This window comes from Amborella trichopoda, chromosome 11, assembly GCF_054954075.1.
Source record: "Amborella trichopoda isolate Santa Cruz 75 chromosome 11, AtrichopodaSantaCruz75HAP2 v2.0, whole genome shotgun sequence".
NCBI lineage: Eukaryota > Viridiplantae > Streptophyta > Magnoliopsida > Amborellales > Amborellaceae > Amborella > Amborella trichopoda.
Genome location: NC_142346.1, coordinates 37,802,283 through 37,825,971, shown reverse-complemented (window position 1 = coordinate 37,825,971; position 23,689 = coordinate 37,802,283). Strand labels below are relative to the sequence as shown.

At 34.2% G+C, this 23,689-nt stretch overlaps 1 protein-coding gene across 1 annotated transcript; it reads right to left on the bottom strand.

Moving 5' to 3' along the window:
* Positions 1-749: 749 nt before the first annotated feature.
* On the bottom strand, positions 750-14,544 carry LOC18436825 (PLC-like phosphodiesterases superfamily protein). Its single transcript, XM_088851761.1, has 8 exons — positions 14,371-14,544; positions 10,411-10,533; positions 5,067-5,204; positions 4,806-4,904; positions 4,078-4,381; positions 2,036-2,259; positions 1,730-1,816; positions 750-945 (listed from the first exon to the last, which is right to left on the bottom strand). Exons 1-8 carry the CDS (start codon positions 14,485-14,487, stop codon positions 796-798), a joined length of 1,242 nt encoding a protein of 413 aa, XP_088707887.1. The 5' UTR covers positions 14,488-14,544; the 3' UTR covers positions 750-795.
* Positions 14,545-23,689: the final 9,145 nt, after the last annotated feature.

Genomic DNA, 23,689 nt, shown 5'->3' with positions numbered 1-23,689 from the left:
CTAAAGGAAGGTGCAATGTCCCTCTCAAGAAAGCCTTGATCTCCCTCAACTCATGTGTAAAGGCTGCAAATATTACGAGCCACTTTTGTCTATCCACAATAATGCGAAGGTAGAAGGTTCAGAGCAGGTAAAGGATGGGAAGCTTTCGATTGACTAATCACTTATCATGGCAAATGCCTTCAGCAAAAAATCAGTGTAAGGAGCTTGCTTCATATGGTGACATTTTTCATTGCATAAGAAAGGGTTTATTCACTTTTTTTTTATTTTTGTGTGTTTATTCACTTTAAACTACCCAAAAGGAAAATGCCTAGAACAAGTTCGAATCTTGCTAGTGAACTATCTAAAAAAGGAGATACTTGCATCCTGTAAGAATGGGCTTATTCTCTTTTACCTATGCAAAATAATTGCATAAGATAATCAGGGGGCCCCACAAACCACAAGTATGTGATGAGGGTCACTACCTTATCTGTTCCTTTTATAATTTTTACTTCTCATTTTACATACAATTTTATCCTATTGCTTCATATCCTTGCCATCTCATATCCTTGCCATCTATGTTCAGTAAACTGGACCTACTCCCATGTAATATCAAACAACAAGTACTCTCAAGTCCCTTAAAATAACCTTCTTCAGAAAAAATTTCCATGACAACCAAAAAAAAAAAAAAATCACCTTTGTCTATCAGAAAAAAACTGTAATGGCTGTACTGGATGAAAAAAATAAAAAATAAAAGAGAATTGAGATGTATATGATGAAAGGTAAGCATGATGATTTATAATTTTGGTGAAACCATGCTCACAAGTGTGTAAACTGCAAAAGCAGCAACAAGCTGAACAATGTGGGGCTATTTACAGAGACTGCTGATGATTGAGTTGTTTTCAGAGGAATGGAATCTGCGGCAGGATCCATGCTGTTGTCGCTGCAGACCCCCATGGTTGCATTAGCCTACAAACACACGACACACCCAATTTGAGCCAGATAAAAAGGATAAATTAGAGCGAAAAAATAAAAATAAAAATAAGCACCACTTCTACTGCAAATGTTAGAATGAAAAATGCAAAAAAACAAGGAAAACAATTAGTAAAATTTGTATAGACCAGTATCCGGCCCTTCATAGATGTATCATATGTACCCTATTCTTTTACCATGAAAATCAAATAAGAGCGATTCAGTTCAATTGACAACTACGAAAATTGTGACTGCCTTTTGTGTGGGCTAATTTTATGCTCAAAAATTGAATTGGAACAGATAGATAATGGGCCATTTTGGTCATCCACTCCCAGGTTTTTCATGTCTCAATTAGAAGACTAACGCCTCATATGTTTCTAGGCCAAATGTATTAATAGAGAAAATTGCAATTTGACATGTTGCAAGTGCCCTAAGGCATGTTTGATTTAAAAATATCAATTGATTACAAATTGCAATTGACTTCCAATAGCCATTCTTGGCAAAGGCACTTGGATTGTCCCCCCTCTCTCTCTCTCTCTCTCTCTCTCTCTCTCTCTCTCTCTCTCGTAAACACGTACACACATTGCACAGCCTTGCCACTACCACCATTCCACCGCCCGCTCCACCACTTGCCACTTAACCACTTAACTAAAGTGACGATCAAACAGTCCCCGAAGCTTCATGCCAATTTGATTCCATGTTTTAATGACAATGCAACATATGGGGTTCCTTTTCTATAATCTCTTACAGAACTAAAACATTTCCATTAAATTCCACTCACATTGCAATTGGCAATATTGCCACAGCCGCATACGAGGTGTCCATTGGCTTCATCCACAGCTTCAGGTGCCCCTCCTCCATCACTTCTCTAAAAACCACATAAGAGAAGGCTTACAAAATAATTTATCAAAAATGGAATGCCTTGAACAATTGAAATTGAAATTTTGGGCTTAAGAAACAGAGAGCAACTTCTCTTACAAAATATTTATAAGTAATGAAATACCTTGAAAATTAAAAACCCAACTTTTGGGCTTAAGAGAGAGAGAGAGAGAGAGAGAGAGAGAGAGAGAAAGAGAGAGCTCTTTACCTTGTAGAAATCAACTGCAATGAAGTTAGGCCAACGATCACCAGCAGCTTTGTAACAAGTATTCATCATGCTAATCAGGGGAGCAGAATTATCTCGACAGGCCGTAGGTAGATCAGGGTCGTCTGGGAAATAGTTTTGAAGGACTAATGACCTGCTTTTTGTGTTCATTGGGGATGACTCAGCTCTGTTTGGACAGGAGCCCGCTTTCATTCCTCCATTACCATCTAGAGGACACAGTTAAAATGTTTGAAAGAACATTGTTTAACAAATGGAAACAAGGCCATCAGAATTAATTTCAAGAACAAAGAAAACTCCAAATCTTGAAGTTTAAATCAGCATAACGATAGTCCATAAATTAACTTGCAAAGCTCTCCAAATTCAGAATCTGATTAAAGATTTCAAGCTTTCAGTGGTTGAAGGGAATTGGTAAAATTCTTGGAACTAACAAGGCACAAAGCAGGGTGTAAATTTCCTAAAAGTACGGAGGTGAAAATGGGAAACAAATGCACTAGGGATTATATACTGCAAGATCAATTATTTTGGTATAAGGAGACCACAATCATTGTCAACTGTAGATGTAAAATTAGACCACTTAGGATACCTCATGAAGTTTCAAAATTTTATTTATGAAGTTTGAGCCTGATCAATGACACACATGAGCAATGACGGTGAATCCTTATATCAAAAGTAAGTGGTCTTATTGTGTACTTTTCCATAAAGTAAACTCCCCTTGGGCATATTCTGGACGTAATAATCAAAATGTAAAGGGTGCACATCATTTCACACCCATAATTGCCCTACATTTTTGCTGCAGTTGTTCCAATATTCTGGGAAAATTGTTGAACTTCCATAGAAAGTGTTGGGTAATTTTTTTCAAATATGAGTAAACTTCAATGCGAAATTTGATTGATTGCAGTCATTGATTGATCAATTTGATGGTTCATATCCATGGATAGAAGGATTGGTACTTATGCTAGACGTGGAATATTATGTGTACCACAACAATAAAAATTTCCATTTATTTCACAAAATAATCATAACATTTCAGAAATACTATAACTTCCAAATAGTTTTTTTTTTTAAATTGCAAAGAGGTCATGACATCATCCTAACATTTCAGAAATAGCATAATTTCCAAATAACTTTTTTTAAAATTGCGAAAAGGTTATGACATCATCATAAAATTTTCCCAACTTATTATTTTTCCATTTGCTTACGGAGTTTTCCCTATGGAGTTTTCTCATAGTAAATCTCCAGACATACAATCTTAATGCAGTGCACAAAAAACTGTTTCAAGAAAAAAATGATTTACAATGAGTACAAATTTCTAAATGCATATATATAATTATCGGTGCTACACAAATATAATTTGTAAGTGCTTCAAATTTCAAGTCATTCCGATTTGTAGAAAAAAAATTTAAAATGAAACACTACAGGACAATCGTGACCGTGCGATGAGGTAGGCGAAATTACTATTCATTTTCGCCTATAAGTATTTTGTAGTATCTTTCATATATATATATATATATATATATATATATATATATATAGTTGTAACCTTAAACAATCAAAACAAGGAGCACCTCCAAATTTGATTATAAGATGCAATTTTGCTGTCAAAATTTTGTAGGATGTTTTAAGAATGTCATAGCTAGTTATAAAATTAAACTCCGAAAATGGTTCAAATCGGGTAGATCTTTGAACTCATAAAAATCTTGAAAATGGATAGTTCCATATAATATGTTGTAAGATGTACTACTTTTTGAGATTCGAAGTCTGTTTTTTTTCATATCCATACATCTCGATGTCGAGATGATCAATAAAGGGTTTCTCAACATCAAAATAGCATTTTCCGATAGATTTTTTGATATATACTTTGATTCTATAGTTTAAAGTTGCAACTTTATATAAACTCTTTCTCTCTCTCTCTATATATATACTAATTTCCATTGGAAAAAAATGATACGGCGATTTTAGTAGTTTTCAAAATAAAAATGGAAGAAACAAAGAGACCCAAAGTGGGTGTATAGAAAGATCCTTACATTGGTTTTCCACAAGATATCTCCACTCATAAGCAATGCCCTCGCTTGCCTCCTTGGAGGATTTCGAGGTGAAAACCACAAGCCTCTGGTTCTGAGCAATCATGTCTGAGACCAATGGCCAATCCTCTCCGTTCTTTGGCATTCGATTCACTGGAAACCAGTATTTCTTGAGGTCAGCTGCAGTAAAGACCTTGGTGAGACCTTGTGGTGATGTCACGTAGTCCTCAATGAAGATGCTGACAATCTCTGATGGGTTCGCGGCCAGGAAGGCCTCCACCTCTTTCAGGGTATTGAGTGCCGGTTGCTGTAAATGTCAATTTAATTAAGGGCGACACTTTCATATTTTCAGACTAATGAATCAAATTTCTCTTGAACTTTTGATTTTTGGGGAATAATGGGCTTCAAATTCATAAAAAATATGACCTTATGACGATGCCTTAGAAATTGAACATTTGGACTGATATTTCGATGCAAAACTAGCAGTATATTCAGTTTGATGAAACTAGCAATATATTCAGTTTGATGAAAGTGGGGGATGAATTTCGGCAGAATTTTACTGCAGTTCTAAAACCATGATTTCATCAGTTCACCATTGCGCCACAAATCTTCATTTTGAGTCTCAAATCTATGAATCATCACCCCCGTCTCTTAGCCCAAAATCTCTAGTTTTTTTTTTTGTGTGCGCGCATGTGTGTCAAAAGTACAAATTATATTTGCGTAGCACCTACATAAGCTGTGAAATTGTAACAGTTGCCTCCAAAAGAGTGGCACAGCCAAATATCGTTCATGAAGTCATACATATCCAGCATCAACCCCCTCACTCCATTCTGAAAAGAAGAAGACGAATAACAAAAGTGACATGGATAACAATGTTAACAATTTTTTCAATGGTTTCAATTATTCAAACTCAAAAGAAAAAAAAATAGACGAATATCAAGAACATACAGGAAAATAAGCACACTACACAAATGATGGAATGTGCGCATTACATTAAGCTGGCTGGTAATGGAATCCTGTTGATTCGAAGGAGAGAGGCGAGTAGTTCCTGGTAAGGACTTCTCCCCAATTATGGCAAAGGAGTTGTGGGTAGTTAGCCATGAGTACTTGTTAAATGGAAGTCCCTTCACCTGAGACACATTGGAAAAGATTTCCTACCATTTTAGATGATTATTAAGAAATATGCATAAAGCATTAGCACTAATCACCAATTCCAATGATCCTAGCACTAGGTACATTTAGACTATCTATTCAATAATGCCGAGTGACCATAATTTCACCACTGTACCCACGTAAATAGTCATGAGATAATGCAGCAATCCGATATATCCTGTTCGTTTTAGATCTTCCTTCTGTATTAGTGCTTCAATCTCAATTGTGGAAAAGTATGCTATAATGACCATGGAAAATGTATGGTCATAATGTATGTGTATGTGTATGCGTGAAAAAAAGCTACTACTAGATCGATACCCAATTCTTCCAATAATTAAGTCTACCTCCATCTATCCATCTATCGGAAGGTTGAGATTGTGTGCTACTCAATTATTTATTTATTTACTTATTTTTAACAAATCACATTAGGTTGAATGCCTGAGAGTGTGTCAGCCTTATTTTCAGGAACGTAAAATACACAAAATTAATTCTTAAAAATAAAATAGCCAAAATTCTCTCAACGTATAGCATAAGTATTTTGGTCATTTTATTTTTTTAGAGATTTTCTTCATATTTTCATGTGTGTGCCGCTAAGAAGTACACACATGCATGATTTAGCTTAATTTGATGTATAAAAAACGTTAATTAAAGTTTTAAAAGAAATACACATTCTCAATCGTCCAATGGAGATCAAATGGTTGGGAAGTAGAGTAAAATGCTATACAAGTTCAGTCCAGAGCCATTAGGTTTTCCTATGTCTATTTTTTTTTTTTTTTTTTGAATATTTATATGTACATGAGAGGGAGAAAGAGAGAGAGAAGATTTCAATGAGTCGGCCAACTAATCTATTTAAATGCGGTCTCTCCCCAAAATCTATTTAAAAATTTAAGTAATGAAAATGTGAACCATGATGAATACAAATTTGAAAAAAATGTAAATTTTAAAAATAAATGATTGAAAATTTTGGGTACTTTTAACACTGTCAATTTGAAACTTAGATGGGATAACCACTTTTATTTATTTTTTGACAAATAGGACAACCATTTTCTAACATGCATCTTGTAGATGGATGTTTAGTGCGTCGGGGGACGCTATTGTGGAATGCGTCTCTAGACTCATGAACTACTTCGTCATGGAAAAGGCCATCAAAAGGTGGCACCTATCATGAATAGTAATATAAGTGAAACCCCAACGGTCAAATCTTTGATTGGATAGTAGAAAACATATGTCACTATTTAAAGTTTAATTCTTTTCTACAATTAATATTAAGATGAAATTTTAGATGACATATTTAACACCATTGTGCACCATATAAAAATATAAAAAAGTATTTTTAATAAATTAAGATTACCAAATTACTCCCTTATGTATTCGGGGTATTTAGGTCATTTCTAATTTTGAAAATTATTTGTTTTATAATTTTTTTCTTGTGCACCCTATTTTTTAATATAAATGACTAAAATTTCATCTCAATTTGATTTACAAAAAAAAGTTTAAAATTCAAACAGTAGCATGTATTTTCAACCTTCAAATCAAGATCTCGACAAAATTCTACCTAATTCATTATAGGTGAGACCTTTTGCTAGCTTTTGCCCTTTATTGTCTATTAGTGTGCCACGGATGATGGATGGTGATAAAGATAAAATGGGGTCGCTTTGGGGGTGAATGTAGAAACCACGAAGGTTAGATAATTTTTTGCTATGCTAGGCGTTGTGGGGGTGGTTACTGCTTAATCATGTGAAATTTGAATATTTACTACAAGGAATGTGGATCTATAGGGAAAGAGGTATGAAGCAAAATCTGATCATTGAAGGAGACCTTCACAATGTCATTAATTGGTGTAAAGGTTTTTTAAGACCTCCTTGACGGTTTTTAACCTTATTACAAGTTGATTGAGTTATCTTCTGGTATTACTGTTACTTTTCATCATGTTTATAGGGAAGCAAACTCTATTACCATGATTTAACCAAGAAAGGAGTTCCGATGGCCTCTTTATCTTTTTCTTCTTTGTTAATGTACAGCAATTTGCCATGGTTATAGGAATCATGAATACACTTTTTCCTCAACGATTGCGTAATTCCGAATAAACCTAAAACAAGAGGCCTTGTGTAGTAGTTGAGATTGGATGATGGTCTATCTAAGAAAGAGTAGACACGCAATCTAAAGTGGCGTAAGGCCAAATGTTAACTTACATTTATAGAAGATACACAAGGAACGGGAATAGTTACATAAGAGAGACGTATGTGGCTTTCTTTGATAAATATTTATGTGGTCATGAGGCACATTGTCATCCAATCAATGCATTGGATGGGTGATGGAAGAGGGTGCGACCCTCTCTTCCCCAAAACTATAATTCACGGGACAACTCTAATGACAATTTTCTACATGGTCCGTCTACAACTAACGGGTAGCACATAAATAAGGGTGTGGTTTGTATAAGGTTGCAATTTTAAATGGTCAAAATAAGGCGCATTTCCAAACTTTGTCATAAAGTACAATTTTGGTGTCAAAAATTTTAGGATGGTTTGAGAATCTATTTTTATATCTAATTATAAAATTTTAAGCTTAAAAAATAGTGCAAATCTATAAACACACGAAAATTTTAAAAATAGAAGGTTCAGATAATATGTTGTAAGAAGTACTATTTTCAAAATCTTATTTTTTTCCCATATCCAAAAATCTTGATGTTGAAATGATCAATTAGATAGTTTTTCAAAATAATTATTATATAGTTTAACATCAAGATGAAGTTTTGATGTGTACCTTAATTCTATAATATATGGTATCAACCTTATATAGACTTTTTCCAGTGAATAATGTCAACAGTTTGTACTGCATAATGTATAATAGTGTTTCAAAACAAGATATAGGCCCCAACTAGCTAGGGTACATTTCTAACTAGACTTATTCGATTTGGGCAATTCTAGAACCAATCGAGTTGCATTTAATAAATAAATTTAAGAAAAATGACGTACATATCCATTATAGTTTACATTATTACAAAATTATCGAATAGTTTTTGTTATTACCTATTTGTTTGTTATTTTATAGCATAAAAAAAGAAAAAGAAAAAGAAGAGGACAATTTTACCGTTTTTCGGTTGTTGAACAATCAAATTCAATAGATTTTGTGTTGTTCAACAACAATAAATCACCCCAATCAAGAAACAAAAATTTATTCTCTCTCAATCGACTAATCAAATTTTTTTAAATTCAAATTTTGAACAACCAAATTCTCTTTTTATACCCTTTACCCGTCTTTTCCATTTAACTCTTTCCTATGTTTATCCATTCTCTCCCCCTATGTTTATCTATTACATAGGTGGGTTTAAACTCTTCCATATGTTTATCTAGTTAATTTGGCTTGATATCGGTTGTTGAAAACCCATTGAATTCGGTTTATCAACCACTGAAAAAGGAAAAATCCATAAAGAGAGAATATGAAGAGGATGTACGAGAGAGAGAAAAAAAATCCATAAAGAGAGAATACGTAGAGGACGTACGAGAGAGAAAAATTTTGGTTCTTGAAGAACCAAAAATTTAGGTTCTTCAACCACAGAAAATTTGAATTTTCAGTTTTTCAAAAATCGAAATTAGCTTGATTTCCGATTTCCGTTGTTGAACAATCGGAAATCCATTAAATTATGCTGTTCAAAAAAAGGTAAAATTGTATTTTTTTAAAAATTATGACATGAAAAAAAAAAACGGACAGAAAATCAATTATTTTTTAACAATCGAAAATCCATTAAATTATGTTGTTGAATAACAGAAAAAAGGTAAAATTATATATTTTTTTTAAATTTTCATTATGAAATAAAATATAAATAATAACATAAACTATTTGGTAATTTTGTAATAAAGCAAACTATAACAGATATATACGTAACTTTCCCACAAATTTAATATAGGAGTTGATAAAGTGCAATTTTGGGGTTCTAGGTATCAAAATTGCCTAAGCGACTTTCAGTTGTTGGACGATCACTTATTGTTGTATTGCAACATGTTCAAGCAATCAATGGGCCCAACACATGGATAGCTTTTGGCTTTTAGAAAGCCACACAATTGGTTGTTGTGTTGTCGAATACTTCCCTAAAATGATATAAAGGACAATGATATAAAAAGGAGAAGAATAAAGGGAAAATTGTATAAACCCTTTTTTTTTCTAGCAACTTCCTCTCTAAAAACCAATTAAGTAAGGAGTAATACATATGAAAATAAGAGCTTTTGTTCGTAAGATTCGTGAAAAATGTCAACTAATTCGTAGGCGAGGACGAATTATAGTAATTTGTTCCGATCCAAGACATAAGCAAAGACAAGGGTAATTTTTTTATTTCTAAAAGAGAAAATCACAGGGTGCCCAACAAATAAAAGATCTATTTTTGGACATGAAATGGATATATTCGCATATCTTTGACTCATATTTATGAGATAATAAAATATGAAAAAAATGTTTATGAGCAAATACCCTAATACAAAAAGTTATACCCTTCCTTTACATAAGGGATCATTTTCACGGGAGAGGATAGGCGGTCCGACTATTATTTTATTGAAATGGCGGTCCGGCGATTATTTTATTGAAATGGGCGGTCCGGCTGGCGATTATTTTATTGAAATGGACAGTCCGGTTTTCATTGTGGTGGTTTGGGATTATGTGCTATTGGAGAAATGGGCAATCCGGCTTATGTGCTATTGGAGAAATAGGCAGTCCGGCGTTTTAAAAAAGCAGTCTTTCATTGTGGCGGTCCGGGATTATGTGCTATTGGAGAAATGGGCAGTCCGGCGTTTTAAAAAAGCAATCCGCCATTTTGAATGGGCAGCGATATTGTATTTTGAAATGACTAGTATGGCTCTTTTGAAGTGGCCCTAGGTGGTTTTGAAATGAGCAGTTGAAATTGTACAAGTGCTTTTCTTTTATTGGGATATGAAATGATTTGTTATGAACAAAAATGGTACTTTTGTTAAAAATTGAATTTTTTGTACGAACTTTTTGTATTAGGAGTATTTGCTAGGAAACATGATTTTTAGAGAGAAGTTGCTCGAAAAAGTTAGGTGGGATAAATTGATTAGAAATTATATTTTGATGAGTCTTATGCAATTTTTCCAAAAATAAATATACATAAACATACTCAAGCATGTAAACATATAAATACAATAAAGTTAAGAAATAATTTGCAGTATTACCTACCTTGTTTAGGGGATTAGAAGGTTGTATCCGGGTGCATCTAGGTGCCACATGACCATTGGCAAGACAAGTCTCGCAGTGAAGGCCTTGAGCACAATTGCTATCCTTCACGCACATGTCCCCCACCTGTTCTTGACCATTTCATTATTATTATTCAATATTCAATCAAGCCAAACAAGAAATGCTATTTAAAAAAAAAGGATCGATTGTAGCACATGGACTAGTTTGGCGACCTACATTTTCAATAATCCAGCCAGTCTTTCAAACCGGATAGGTGGAGTGGATGGTTCACTCATAGATCCATGTTGAATCGTTGGATCGACGGTTCAGATTGAATGTGAATAATCCAAAATAGTGATTAAAAATAAAAATAAATAAAATAAAATAAAAAGGCAGTTTTCTATTTGCAACCCATTTTTTCTTGATAAGTTGAATTGATTAATAGAAAAACATGGGAAGCCAAACTAACTCCTTTCCGATTCCAGCTTGACCTACTATCAAAGAAAAGTAGAAAAACATTTAGCACGTTTTAATGGGGATAAGTTTGGCCACTGTTCTAAGGGCAAGCTTTTTGTGCTCTCCTGGAAGTTCTATTATCCCCTTATCCAACTGTTGGAATAGAGGGCTAAGATTGTCCCAATCACAATGTCACGTCTCTACATTATTTTATTTTTAATTTTTTTCTATAAACTATTTTGACATCAAATTTTGAACATCCATTCTACTATTAAACTCGTACTAGCAAAAAAAAAAAAAAAAAAAAAAAAAAAATTTAGTAAAATAAAATGATCAAAATACCCTTGAAATTTTCAAGGGGTATTTTGATCATTATATTTTATCGAAAATTATTTTTAATATTTTTTATATGTGTGCCCCAATGAGAAGATGACACGTACTAAATTTCATACTCAAACAATTTATATAAAAAAAAACTAAAAATAAAATACTTTGAGACGTCGGATCTAAAATCAAACGGTGAGTGGCTCTCTTGATCAAAATTGGATGGCTGGAGGGTAACGAAAGGATAAAACTTCTATGCTGTAGGAAAGCATAGAAACCTTTCCCATGTTTCTAAATGGACTATCATAACAATGAATTTAAAAATAAAATAAAAAACTAAGCCTTAAAATAATCTACTTTGTCATTTTAAAGCTTACAATTCTTTTTGTAATTTTTTGACGTTTATTTTAGTTCTTCAAAATTATCTAACCGTTACTAGAGCTCCAAATTTATGAATTATAAGGCTAAGTAGATTTTTGGTAATTTGAGATGTTTTCTAAGTCCTAAATCTATCATAACAAGGACGAAGGTCATGAGTTGGCACGATGACCAAATACTACTTTTAGTAGTCCACTCAAAATATGAAGAAAATGGGTGGATTCCTATATGATTTTTCTAGGACAAGGTGGAGCCCTGTTTACTATCAATCAATTAAGAATCTTGTGGATGTATAAAAAAAAAAAAAACATCTCTTCAAAGCTTGAAATGTAAAAGAGAAATTTATCAAGATGTCCATGAAACAAACTATTTAGCATCATATCCATTTGCTGCTATTTTTAACTCAAGATCATGTATTTTTTTTTTATGGCTATTTGAAATTAAATCCGAAGATATCAATGATTTGGTAAGTTGTTATCTCTTATAAGTAATTAGACAAATTTTATAATTTAGAAAGGTAAAAGGAGTTAAGTCACTAAGCAACCAAATATTTTATGGGTATTTTGAACTTATATTAAAAGATATAAGTAAAGTGGTAAAATATTTAATTCAATAATTTTTCCAATTTAGAAGGTAAAAGAGGTCTAACACGTACAAAGAATCGAAAAATTACAACTGTCCACCTTAAAATTCCTAATATATATAAATGGAAAAGTTTACAATAGAACTATTTATCTTTGGTACAAGGCAGTCAAACTTGGGAGGATTGTTTCAATCCGAGAACCAATTAAGAATTGAGATTGTATAGCATGAGGCCATTTATTATTACTACAAAGTCATAATCACTCTTAAGATGTTAAATTTGATGTCTTAAAGTGTGACACGAAGTTTAAACTTTTTTTCTTGAACTTTGAGTCTAGTCCTTAGACCCATATAACCACCCAAGTTTGATGGACAAAATAATTGTGGCCTCCTTGTATTAAAAGTAAGTCGTCCTCTTGTATACTTTTTATTAAGAATTACTAAATGATTATTCTCAAAAGAAAAATTAAAAAATGAAGTTTCACAATTAGAGCTCATCATTTAAAAATGAGTAATGATCCTACGAGACTCTCCCACACCCATGTGTGTAAGACCCAAAGGATCACCATTAAAGTTGGCATAGATATCTAAAAACGTTATCACATTAGTGTGAAACTTGATTTTTCTAAATATCTGTGTCAAATTTAATAGTGATTATTTGGGGTCCTACACATACATAGGTGTGTGAGGGTCTCATAGGATCATTGCTCTTTAAAAATTGAGGTTTCTATTCGATCTCGAGATACTAATTTTCTTTTCGTGTGTAGAGGGTACAATTAGAAATTTTTTTTTATTGAGGTTAATATAATAGGTTGAATAGAATACGTACCGATAATCTAGAGTCTTAACATTAATTCTAAGAGAGGTGAGTAAATAGACATTCGACTCGGGCGGGAGTAAAATACCATTTGGCATGTACAAACTAGGGGCGGATTGGTGGACTCATTCGAAGTCGGAATTTTCATGGACTCGTTCAAGCATACGGTTCCGATTTATGAAATCGGTTCCTTCACAAAATCTACGGCAGATCTTAAAACAATATAAGGTCGTACGGACGAACGGTTGGCAATGACATGACACATTGGAATGAACGGTCAGGATCATTTGACGTGATGGGCGGACAAGATTCTAAAACATCTTCAAGTAATCAAGCTTTTTCTAGAGGGTGAGGTTTGTTTAAGCCGCCAACTTTATACTAAAACTACATTAAAAATGCAGTTTTGGTGCCCAAAGCCATCTATAAACAGTTAGAAAATCATGAAAATAGACCGTTAATAAAATGTATTAGAAGACAAACTATTTTTAGGATTAGAAATCCCATATTTTCGTATTTATAAGATTGGAGGGTTTTTTAGCGTGGGAACAACCTTTTCTAATGGGTTTTTAGGTGCACCTTTTATAAGGGGTTTTAGATGCACCAAACTCGTACAGTAGGTTCACACCTTATATAAATTTTATTCCTGTTTTTTCTTCGTGTTTTCAATGAGAATAAGAAATAAGAAATTAGGACTGGTTGCAGAAGAGAAAAGGGCAAACTTTTCTTCAATTTAATTCAAACTTTTCGAACTTTTAAATTTCAAATACGCCGAAAGGGATCGGCTATAGCTTGAAAAAAGAAAAGTAGTTATCAATCCGCGTAATACGACGAAATCCGAAAATGCGACGAAAATTTCAGTCTCAGCTGGCAACCAAACTGCGGCTTCCTCTGCTTTACCAGAAATCACGAAATATCAGATTTAGAAACAAAAAAAATATTCCTAAAAGAAAAAAATTTCCTGTTTCGGTTGAAATTGCTAGAATTTTTATCTTTTTTTTCTTCTTTGCTAGCAAAAGCGAAAAAAAGATAGAAATTTTCAAAAGGTTCCATTAAAGCTCCTATACAAAGGATTTCAGATCAGAAAGAAGTAGCTTTTAAAGGATCTCCATTCTTCACTTTCTTTTTTATTTTTTTGTGCATTCTTCACATATTTTTCATTTGAGTAGATACATTACCAGGAAATTGCAAAATTCAGATCCATTATGGAAACGACGAGGACTTGAAAAGGTTTGAAATATGAAAAATCTTGAGATTTTGAAATTACTATTAAAAAGGCAAATAGAGGACAATAAGCTTCATTCATTAATCATTTGCTTATGAACGAGATAGAGAGATATAGAGAGAGAGAGGACAATAATCTTCATTCATTCATCATTTGCTTATGAGAGAGAGAGAGAGGGGGTGACCTTGCAGTTGCCATCGAGGCAAAGAGCTTCCGTTGTGGTGAAGAAATGAGCAGCGATCACCAGAGCCACGAAACATAACTTCCGAAAATAGAAGTGTCTTTGCATATTAACTCTCATGTTGTTGCAGAGATGTCAAGAAATCCTTTCCTCTTTGTGCCGAAGAGAGAGAGAGAGAGAGAGAGAGACAGGGTGAATGCGTTTTTGATGGGTACGTTTGCAGGTGCCGGGAGTTGCGATAGTTAATCAGATTTCGACTTCGGAAAATGACCAAAAAGTACCATTCTTTTTCTTATTTGACTTCTAAGTCTCAACTTCCCTAGATTTTTCTACCCCCATCAAAACGGGGAAAGTAGTGTTCAAATTTCAAAACCGTATTTATTTCAGAAATTCAGCATTAAACGTAAAGATGTATACTCCACGTTTTACGTGAATTAGAGCATGAATATTAGCGGTCGCAATGGACCCGGATCCGACCAAGGACCCAAAGGGTAGACCCATATAGGTATCGAAAATTGGACCTCACGGGTTGAGTTTGGGTATAATAATATTTTTGGGGTCCCAATATATGATATATATCATAATATAGTTAAATATATAAATATTTTAATTTTTTTGGTCGGGTTTGATTTTGGCCGCCAGACCCGACCCAACCCAACCTATTGTTACCCTTACGTAGGTACCACTTGCCCATGAGCATGTTATACATTTACTTCCTCAGCTAAATGACGTGGTTCAGAATATTTTTATTAGTCTAAAGTCTAAACTTTTGAAATCCACTTAGAATCACTTGCAACAGAAATTGATTTTGATTTTTAAATACAGGCTGGGTCGTGGTGGTTTTTGAGAATTAGTCACCGTTCATTCATTCATAGCAAATTCACACGGGCTAACAGTTTTATAGAGCCACACAGGCTCAGAACAACAGCCACACAGGCCTAGAACAAGCAGTTAAAACCAAAAAAACAAGAACAAAAAACAAAAAAGAAACCAACTGCAAAAAAACAGACTTACAAAATAACAACACTTAGATTTGCTAAAGATACAACTTTTTTGGCAAGACGATCAACCTCTATATTTGTTTCTCTAAAAATATGATCAAACTTAACATTCACTTCATTGCATTCCACCCTTACTTCTCTCACTAATCCATGCAATGACCAAGAAAATTCAGCTTCTTTCTTTATCCACTTTATTCATTTAGTGAGTCTCCTTCCATCATCATAGGTTAACACTTTGCAAACAAGATATCATTTCTGCTACATTTGCTGTAATATTCCCAACATGTCCAAAATATTTTAGCAATACATTCCCTCTACCATCATGAACAATACCTCCAATCCCCGTAGGGCTTGGGTCTCCCATTGAACTTCCATCAAAATTTACTTTAATACACCTTGATTTTGGTTTCTCCAAATTCCTATCCGAACTTCTCTGATACTTCTTTCTTTTACCAGAATATTCTGCTTATACATCAAATCCACACGAGGTGCCCCCCACCACTCCTTTACAACAGATAGCCATTTTGCAATAGTTATTCTAATCTTTTCTTACAAATCATTAACTGATTTGCTTTGGTTTTCAAAACATCGTTTGTTTCTTTCCTTCCATATCTCCCAAACAGTAGCAGATTTTACTACTTTCCAAATCTTTTTACCTTTTTTTCCCACATTTGTAAGTTTCCAATTATCAATGAATCTATTTGCCTCTGAAATAACGTTCACTTGCAAACCCAACCAGTTTGAGACCCAATTCCAAATACTTCTCCCAAAATTACAGTTAAAAGTAGAAGATCAACCGACTCTTCACCATTTTTGCAGAGCAAGCATACATTAGGAAGCACTTTACCTCTTATTCTCAACATATCAATAGTTAGCAACTTCTTTTGTGTAAGTAACCAGACAAAAGCACAAACTTTAAGAGGGATTTGCCATCTCCAGATCTTAACTAAGCTTTTATCCACCCATCTAACTCTATCATAGCATATCAGTTTTTATGCAAATTTAACAGAAAAACCTCATGAATTATTTGGGGTCCATACATACTTATCATCTTCATCAGGGCAGTAAAAATACTGTTGTAGTATTATCAAATATTGCACAATCTCCTTTGCCACAACACTACTTACTCTTCTATAAGGACATTGAATATCCCAGATTGCACCATCGCCTCTTCCTCTCACAATTTCACTGATCTTCTTACTTTTTTGAGTTTCCCTTAACAAAAAGATTGGGAAATTGAATTTTTAAAAGACAATTTCCAATCCAAGTTTGTTGCCAAAATTTGTTATTATCTCATTTCCCCAACACCATTCTTATATAACTAATAATGAATCTACGATGAGCTACAATCCCTTTCCATATAGATGTAATTCCTTTTTTATTATTATCCTTTGCAATAATTCCAAGTTCTTTATCAATACCATATTTTTCACCTAAAATGTTCATTCATAGCTGCTCATTTTCACTTTACCAGGATACTTTACCTTCATTCCTTCTAAAATTAACACCACTTGATCATGCTCTATTTAATCTTCACTGATAGCAGGCGACACATGCGGAGAGACCACATTTTCAACTATATCTTCCTTGCTCCATTGATTAGCATTTTAGGATTCTCCCATTGTAGTATGTAAGCCACCCATGCTTGTTATCTAATTCGTTTCTTCATCGTCATCATCTATAATAACCACCAATTCTTTGGGCCAGTCACTCCCATCAAATGTATTCGGGGGTTTAAACTTTCCCACAATTACAACCTTTCGAGAGGGGAGCAATCTAAGATTTCTTCTCATGTCTCCCTCTCTTTCCCACAGCCTTGCCTGGTTTACTATTCCTTCCTATTCAAACAACATCCATCCTTGTATGGTCTTCCTTCTCTCTATTTGACCAAAATCATAACTACCTTCCCTAGCCATTATCATCCTACATATTGCTTTCTCATTTTCCAATGTCTTCAAATCTTCTACTTGTCTAAAATTTCTTGTCATCATAAATCTTGCAATCATCTTTGGGTCTTCATTCCAAACCATTAAGGTTCTATCCTCATTTTGCCCTCCCCCTTAACTGGCCCATGTTTGAATCACTCTTATCACGCTTGTTTAAAGCCTCCCCAATGTTTTCATTAGGTGTGTTCATTATAGCCATTCGATTCGAGATAAATTGCTGACCAATTTGCTATTTTGCTATTCACTTCTTTTTATCACCCAAAATACCAACTCCCCCAATTCGAAAACTAGTTTGTTGTCTGACACCCTTTTATGTATATGTTAGATCTTCTATTTGGCCGCTTGTCCCAACGATTCACTCCATCTGTCTCTCTGATACGTCATTCTTCTTTGTTCATCCTTATTCCTCCATTGGTGGACCTTGTGCTTTCTCCATTTTCTATTCTTTACCATTGTCCATTTTTTAATTAATTTTTTTACCAACATTACTAACTAGCTCCTCATCCTTATCTTTTGATTTTATCCTTATTACACGAATGGATAGCTTGAACTCAAAATTTTCAGCTTTAACAATAATCTTATCAGGAATTTCCATACCGATTTTTTTTTTCAATTCTGATAGGAATGATACTAATCTTTGTTCCAATAATCAAATCCCAATCAATTTCAATAAATTTATCATACTGTGCTGCAATGGATTTAAACACGTAAAAATTCCATACATGAATAGGCAAACCTTCAATTCTGATCCAAATCTTTTATGGTAAAATTTTCGAAAATTTAATCGATTTGCTACAATACTGAATAGTCAACAATCTACCATTAAATCTCCAATTGCTTTTTTGAAGAATCTTATAAAAAACATCATTTCCAACCAGGAAAAACAGAACAAAATTCTTACCAAAAAATTTACAAGAAGGTTTTATAGTTTGTTACATGCCAACATGTAGCTCGTCTTATATAATGATAAGCATGGTAAATAAGGCAGGCATGGGTATGTATATCTCCTGCAGTGTCGTGTAAGAGTAGGTAATGAAGTTGTGTATATCGGGTTGATCAAGTCTTTTGGTAGATTTACATGAGCAGTTAATAGAAGCGGATATTTTGGCTATTTTTTTGGGTTTATTGGGTAGATTACATGACTAGTTAGTAGAAGCTGATCTTTTGGCTATTTTCTTGTAATCAACGTGACTTGAATATTTAGTGAGAATTAATCTTTCGGGAGTGGAAGCTTTTAAAATCCAACCAACACTTGCGTGTTAACAAGGCTAGGTTTTCTCCATTAAACCAATCAACACTTGTGTGTTAACGATGTCAGGTTTCCTCCAGTAAACCTATTTTACTCACTACTCATTAGCTGTTCTTGTTTTCTGCTGCATTAGCAAGATAGGTACATTGAAGAACAAGAAGAACTCTCCTCAGTACGTGCCATTGTGGTATCAGAGCAAAGGCATGGATCATCGAGTGGAGAAGTTGGAAGATGATGTGAGCTCTCCAATGTTGGACAGCAACAGATAATGGACAAGCTTAACGAGTTGTTTGAAAAGCTTAGTTCATGTCCAACTAATGTTGAACTTGAAGTAGGGGAGAACTCAAGGGTTCCACTCCAGAACCATGGAGTACGATCTGGGAACACCAATGGAAACTGTCAAAATGGACCGCAACAGTCATTTGTTCCAAAGCTTGTTAAACTAGATTTTCCCCACTTTAATGATGAAGAAGACACGATGAGTTGGACTTGCAGGGTGGAGCAGTTTTTCTAGTTCCATCAAACACTAGAGGAGGAACATGTGGCTCTTGTGTTCTTCTATTTGGAGGGTGACGCTTAGCTGTGGTACCAACTATTCAAACAAAAAGGAAGCGAAATGACCTGGCAGACATTTTGTGATGGGTTGCCCACTAGGTATGGTCCCACCCAATTCCAAGATTTCTTTGGTGAGTTAGCTAAGTTGCAACAAATTAGAACTGTTCTCGACTACTAAACTCAATTTGAAAGGTTGCTCACTAAGGTGGGGTATCTTTCTCCTAACTGTCAAGTCAGTTGTTTCATCAGCGGATTAAGGGACAACATCAAGGCAGACGTGTTAGCAGGGTGCCCTTTGACCTTATCAGCAGCTATCGGACTTGCCCGTTTGTATGAGGCCCGCAATTTCTTGCAGCGGCGAGATGTTCCAACGTCCAATGCGAAGGAGTCCATCACAACTAGCAAGGAGGCGACCAACAACGGTCCTATGCTTCTAGTTCAGCGGATGACACCTGCTGAATTGCAAGAGAGACGTACAAAAGGATTGTGTTATAATTGTAACGAGAAATTTGTGCTAGGACATCGATGTAAGAAGTTTTTAATTGGGGCCTGTTATGAAGAAGAAGATAGCATCGTCGTAACTGACCAGCAATTTCCAAATTTTGGTCTTGACCGAATTTTAAGGAGGGAGGAGATGATATGTGCCTAACATGTAGCTCATCTTCTTAATGATAAGCGTGGTAAATAAGGTAAGCATGGACATGTATATCTCATGCAGAGTTGTGTACGAGTAGTTAATAAAGTCGTGTCTATCGGGTTGACCGAGTCTTTGAGTAGATTTACATGAGTAGTTAATAGAAGCTGATATTTTGGCTATTTTCTTGGGTTTATCGGGTAGATTAGATGAGTAGTTAATAGATGCTGATCTTTTGGCTATTTTCTTGTAATCAACGTGGCGTGAGTATTTAATGAGAAGTAAGTTTTTGGATAAAGAAGCTTTTGAACCCCAACCAATAGTTGTGTGTTAACGAGGCTAGGTTTCCTCCATTAAACCAACCAACACTTGTGTGTTAACGAGGTCGGGTTTCCTCCATTAAACCTATTTTACTCACTACTCATTAGTTGTTCTTGTTTTCTACTGCATTAGCAAGATAGGTACGTCGAAGAATAAGAACTCTCCTCAGTGTGCCATTGTAGATTCCATACCTTTCAAGCCCAATGATCAAGATCTTTAATATCCTCTAATGGCGGTGAAAATGATCCAAAATTGTTGATTTTAAAGCCTTTCTTCTTGCATTACAAATTTCATTTGAAACTTTGATGATCGGAACAAAATCTGGACTCCCTTCTACAAAAACTCCATTGAATATCTCTATTCACACTTTCTTGTGACTCACGTCTTTGACGACCTGAGCATACGATTTCTCATTGATGAAACCAATATCCTTACAAACACTCATGGTTGTCTTTTTCCTCTCTTTCTCTCTCTCTTGCACTTTTATCTTTTTCTGATTTCAAAGAGCAATCATCTCAACTTGCCCTATGTACTCTCTCTCTCTTGCTCGTTCTTTATCTCTCATTTTCTTTGCTTTTGCTTACAAATCCCTGACATGTCACCCATGTTTGTCTCTTACACGAACACTCTCTCTGTAAACAAAGTAAAGACTGGAAAAAATGATCTCTCTTTTGCTTCCTTTCTTTCTCTCTCTCTCTCTCTCTCTCTCTCTTTCTCTTTCATTCTCTTTGGCTTACAAATCTCTCATATCCCACCCCTGTTTGTCTCGTACACAAACACTCTGTTTCTAAACAAAGCAAAGAGTGGAGAAAAGCTTCTCGGTTTCTTACACACACAGAGTCGTGTTAGTTTATCTCCCCTTTCTTTTTAAGAAAGGAGAAAACCCCCACCCCCATACCTAGTTACCATGTTGTGGTTTCCAATCCTTGCTGATACCACCTACTGACACCTTAAAAAAAAGCTAACTTCTTAATCTATATGAAAAAATAGGTAGGGGTCCGTCCTCCCCCCCCCCCCCCCCCCCCCCCCCCCCTCTGAATTACCAAAAAAAAAAAAAAAAAAACTTCACTCTCAATATCCAAAAGTTAGGTATTCTTTATTTAGGCACTTGTAGAATAAATTTGCTCTCTCGAAGAAATCTCATAAAAGTTAAAAAAATAAAAAAGAAATTGTATAAATTTTCTTGTTTTTAAAGTTAGTGGCTAGGTTGAGGATGTTGCATTCTAAAAAAATAGCAATATAAATGCTTCTAGATAGGGCCTTATTAGAGGGAGTTAATATTTGATTGCTCCCACATGAGCATAAAATATAAATGTTATTGAACCTACAACCTAACCACATCTGTGTAGATCCCGTTCTCCCATTGGACATATCATCTTTTAGGGTATGTGAGAATGGCTAGGACCATGGCAGTAGTACCAATGAGCTCTATGATAAAGTCTCTTACTACATTCTCACCGACTTTGTCCTTAAGGAAAGGGGCTAGGATCGTGGTGGTAGCATCCCCATACCTAGTCACTACATTGTGGTTTCCTTACTAACACCTTAAAAAATCTAACTCTTAATCTACTAAAAAAATGGGTAGGGGCCTATCTTCCCCACTAAATTACATAAAAAAAAAAAAAAAAAAAATCTTTTAGGGTATGTTTCATTCTGGAAGAGGGGGATGTCAAAGCCCTTTCTTCTACGAAGTATGGAAGCCTCCCCTTCTATCCTTTAGCATGGAAGGAGCGACTTCCTATTTTGATGTCGTTTAGAAACCCCCTAGAATGCTACGCTTCTATCTCATGGCTTTTATGAGGGAGCATCATAGGGGTGGGATTTTTGGAACTTGGAGTCGTCCACTACTTAAGAGTTCCACCAAAACAAGTACGCTCTTAGAATTTCTACTTGTTTGACAATGAGAGTGTTTCCTATGAAAATAACTATTATATATTATTTATACTCAAAATTGTGGGCAGGGGACTTCGCCCTTATCTTAGTTTCAGGTGTAAACAAATTGATGAGTTGATAGAGTATGTGTCCCGTCAAATTAAGCTCCGAAGGAGAATCGGGTCCTAAGACCTTATCTTTCTTGGATTGCCAATAAAGCGGGTTTCCCTACTACCTTAACCTTGGAACTCAACAAATAAAGTTTTCGAAAAGGAATTAAGATAATAGAAAGATTTCAAGAAAATAAGTTTAGAAAGAGAACAATGGAAGAGAATCACAAATAAACAACCAAACTAGGAAGAAGCAAATAAACAAAGGTAAATAATCTAACTACAAGATGCAAGAAGAATAAGAAATTAAAAAGCATGGAGATAAGAGAGTGAGTCTAATCTAAACATGCATAATATAGAATAAAAGAGAAAGAGAAAAAGTTATAGAAATGCTTCATTAAAAAGGAGAAAAGAAAAATAGATAAATGCAAGTTACTAGTAGGAGATAATGAATATAAGAAAAGAAAATACAATAAGAAGAGGGTAAGAGAGACTAAGCTATTGAAGAAAACATAAGGAAAAAAGATAAAGTATAAAAATGAGTAGGGAATGAGAATGATGGAGGAGATGGGATTTAAATTACATACTAAGGAGAAATAAGAGAGATTAAAGTAAAGCTCTCTAATTAAAATGAAAAAAGCATAATAAAGAAGAACAAACAATATTACATGGAGAAGGCGAGAGAAGGGAGAGATTTATATTATTGAATGAATAAGAGGGGGAAAGAGAAACAAATATAACAAGTTAAAATAAATAAATACAACAAGAAAAGAGAAAACGACCACACAATGAATGAGATGAAAGATTGGGATGAGAAGGGAAAGCCTGTACTATCAAATGGGGAAAACAAAAAAGAGACATAAATAGAATAAACCAAGAAGAATATTTATTACAGAAAGAAAGAAAGCCACTAGTCAATGAAGAGGAAATGGAGAGAGAGAGAGAGAGGAAAAGGAGAAAGATATATATATATATATATATATATATATATATATATATATATATATATATATATATATATATATATATATATATATATATATATATATATATATATATATATATATATATATATATATATATATATATATATAACTAAATAGAGGGAGATAAGGAAGATAAATAAATGCAACCAATCAAAAGAAATACATACAAACCTACAAAGGGAAAAATGATCTTGTAATACAAAAGACAAAAGAAGAAAGAGAGGATTACATATAACTAACTATGTATAATAAGTGCTACATTAAATGAACAACAAGAGAATATGAATATGATCATAAATAGGAGAAAATAGGGAAAAACATATAAAAATAGCTAAAATTGAAATAAATGCAATAAATGAAATGAGAGAAAAGAAAACGATGTTTTGGGCCAGGCCCCCAAGCGTGGGGTGAATGGTTTAAAATGTCCGGGTGGTCTACCTGGGACATCTCACCCTATACATAATTTTTCCAGTCGAGATCGGGGTGTCTACAAGTACCAAACACATAGATGTACATGCGGCAACATGATAACTCTTACATACCAAACAAATAGATGCGTGACCATTTAGTCACCAAAAGAAAAAAGAAATAGATGCATGAAAGGGGCAAGCATTGTTTCAATTTAGTAAAACATATAGTGAATAAAAT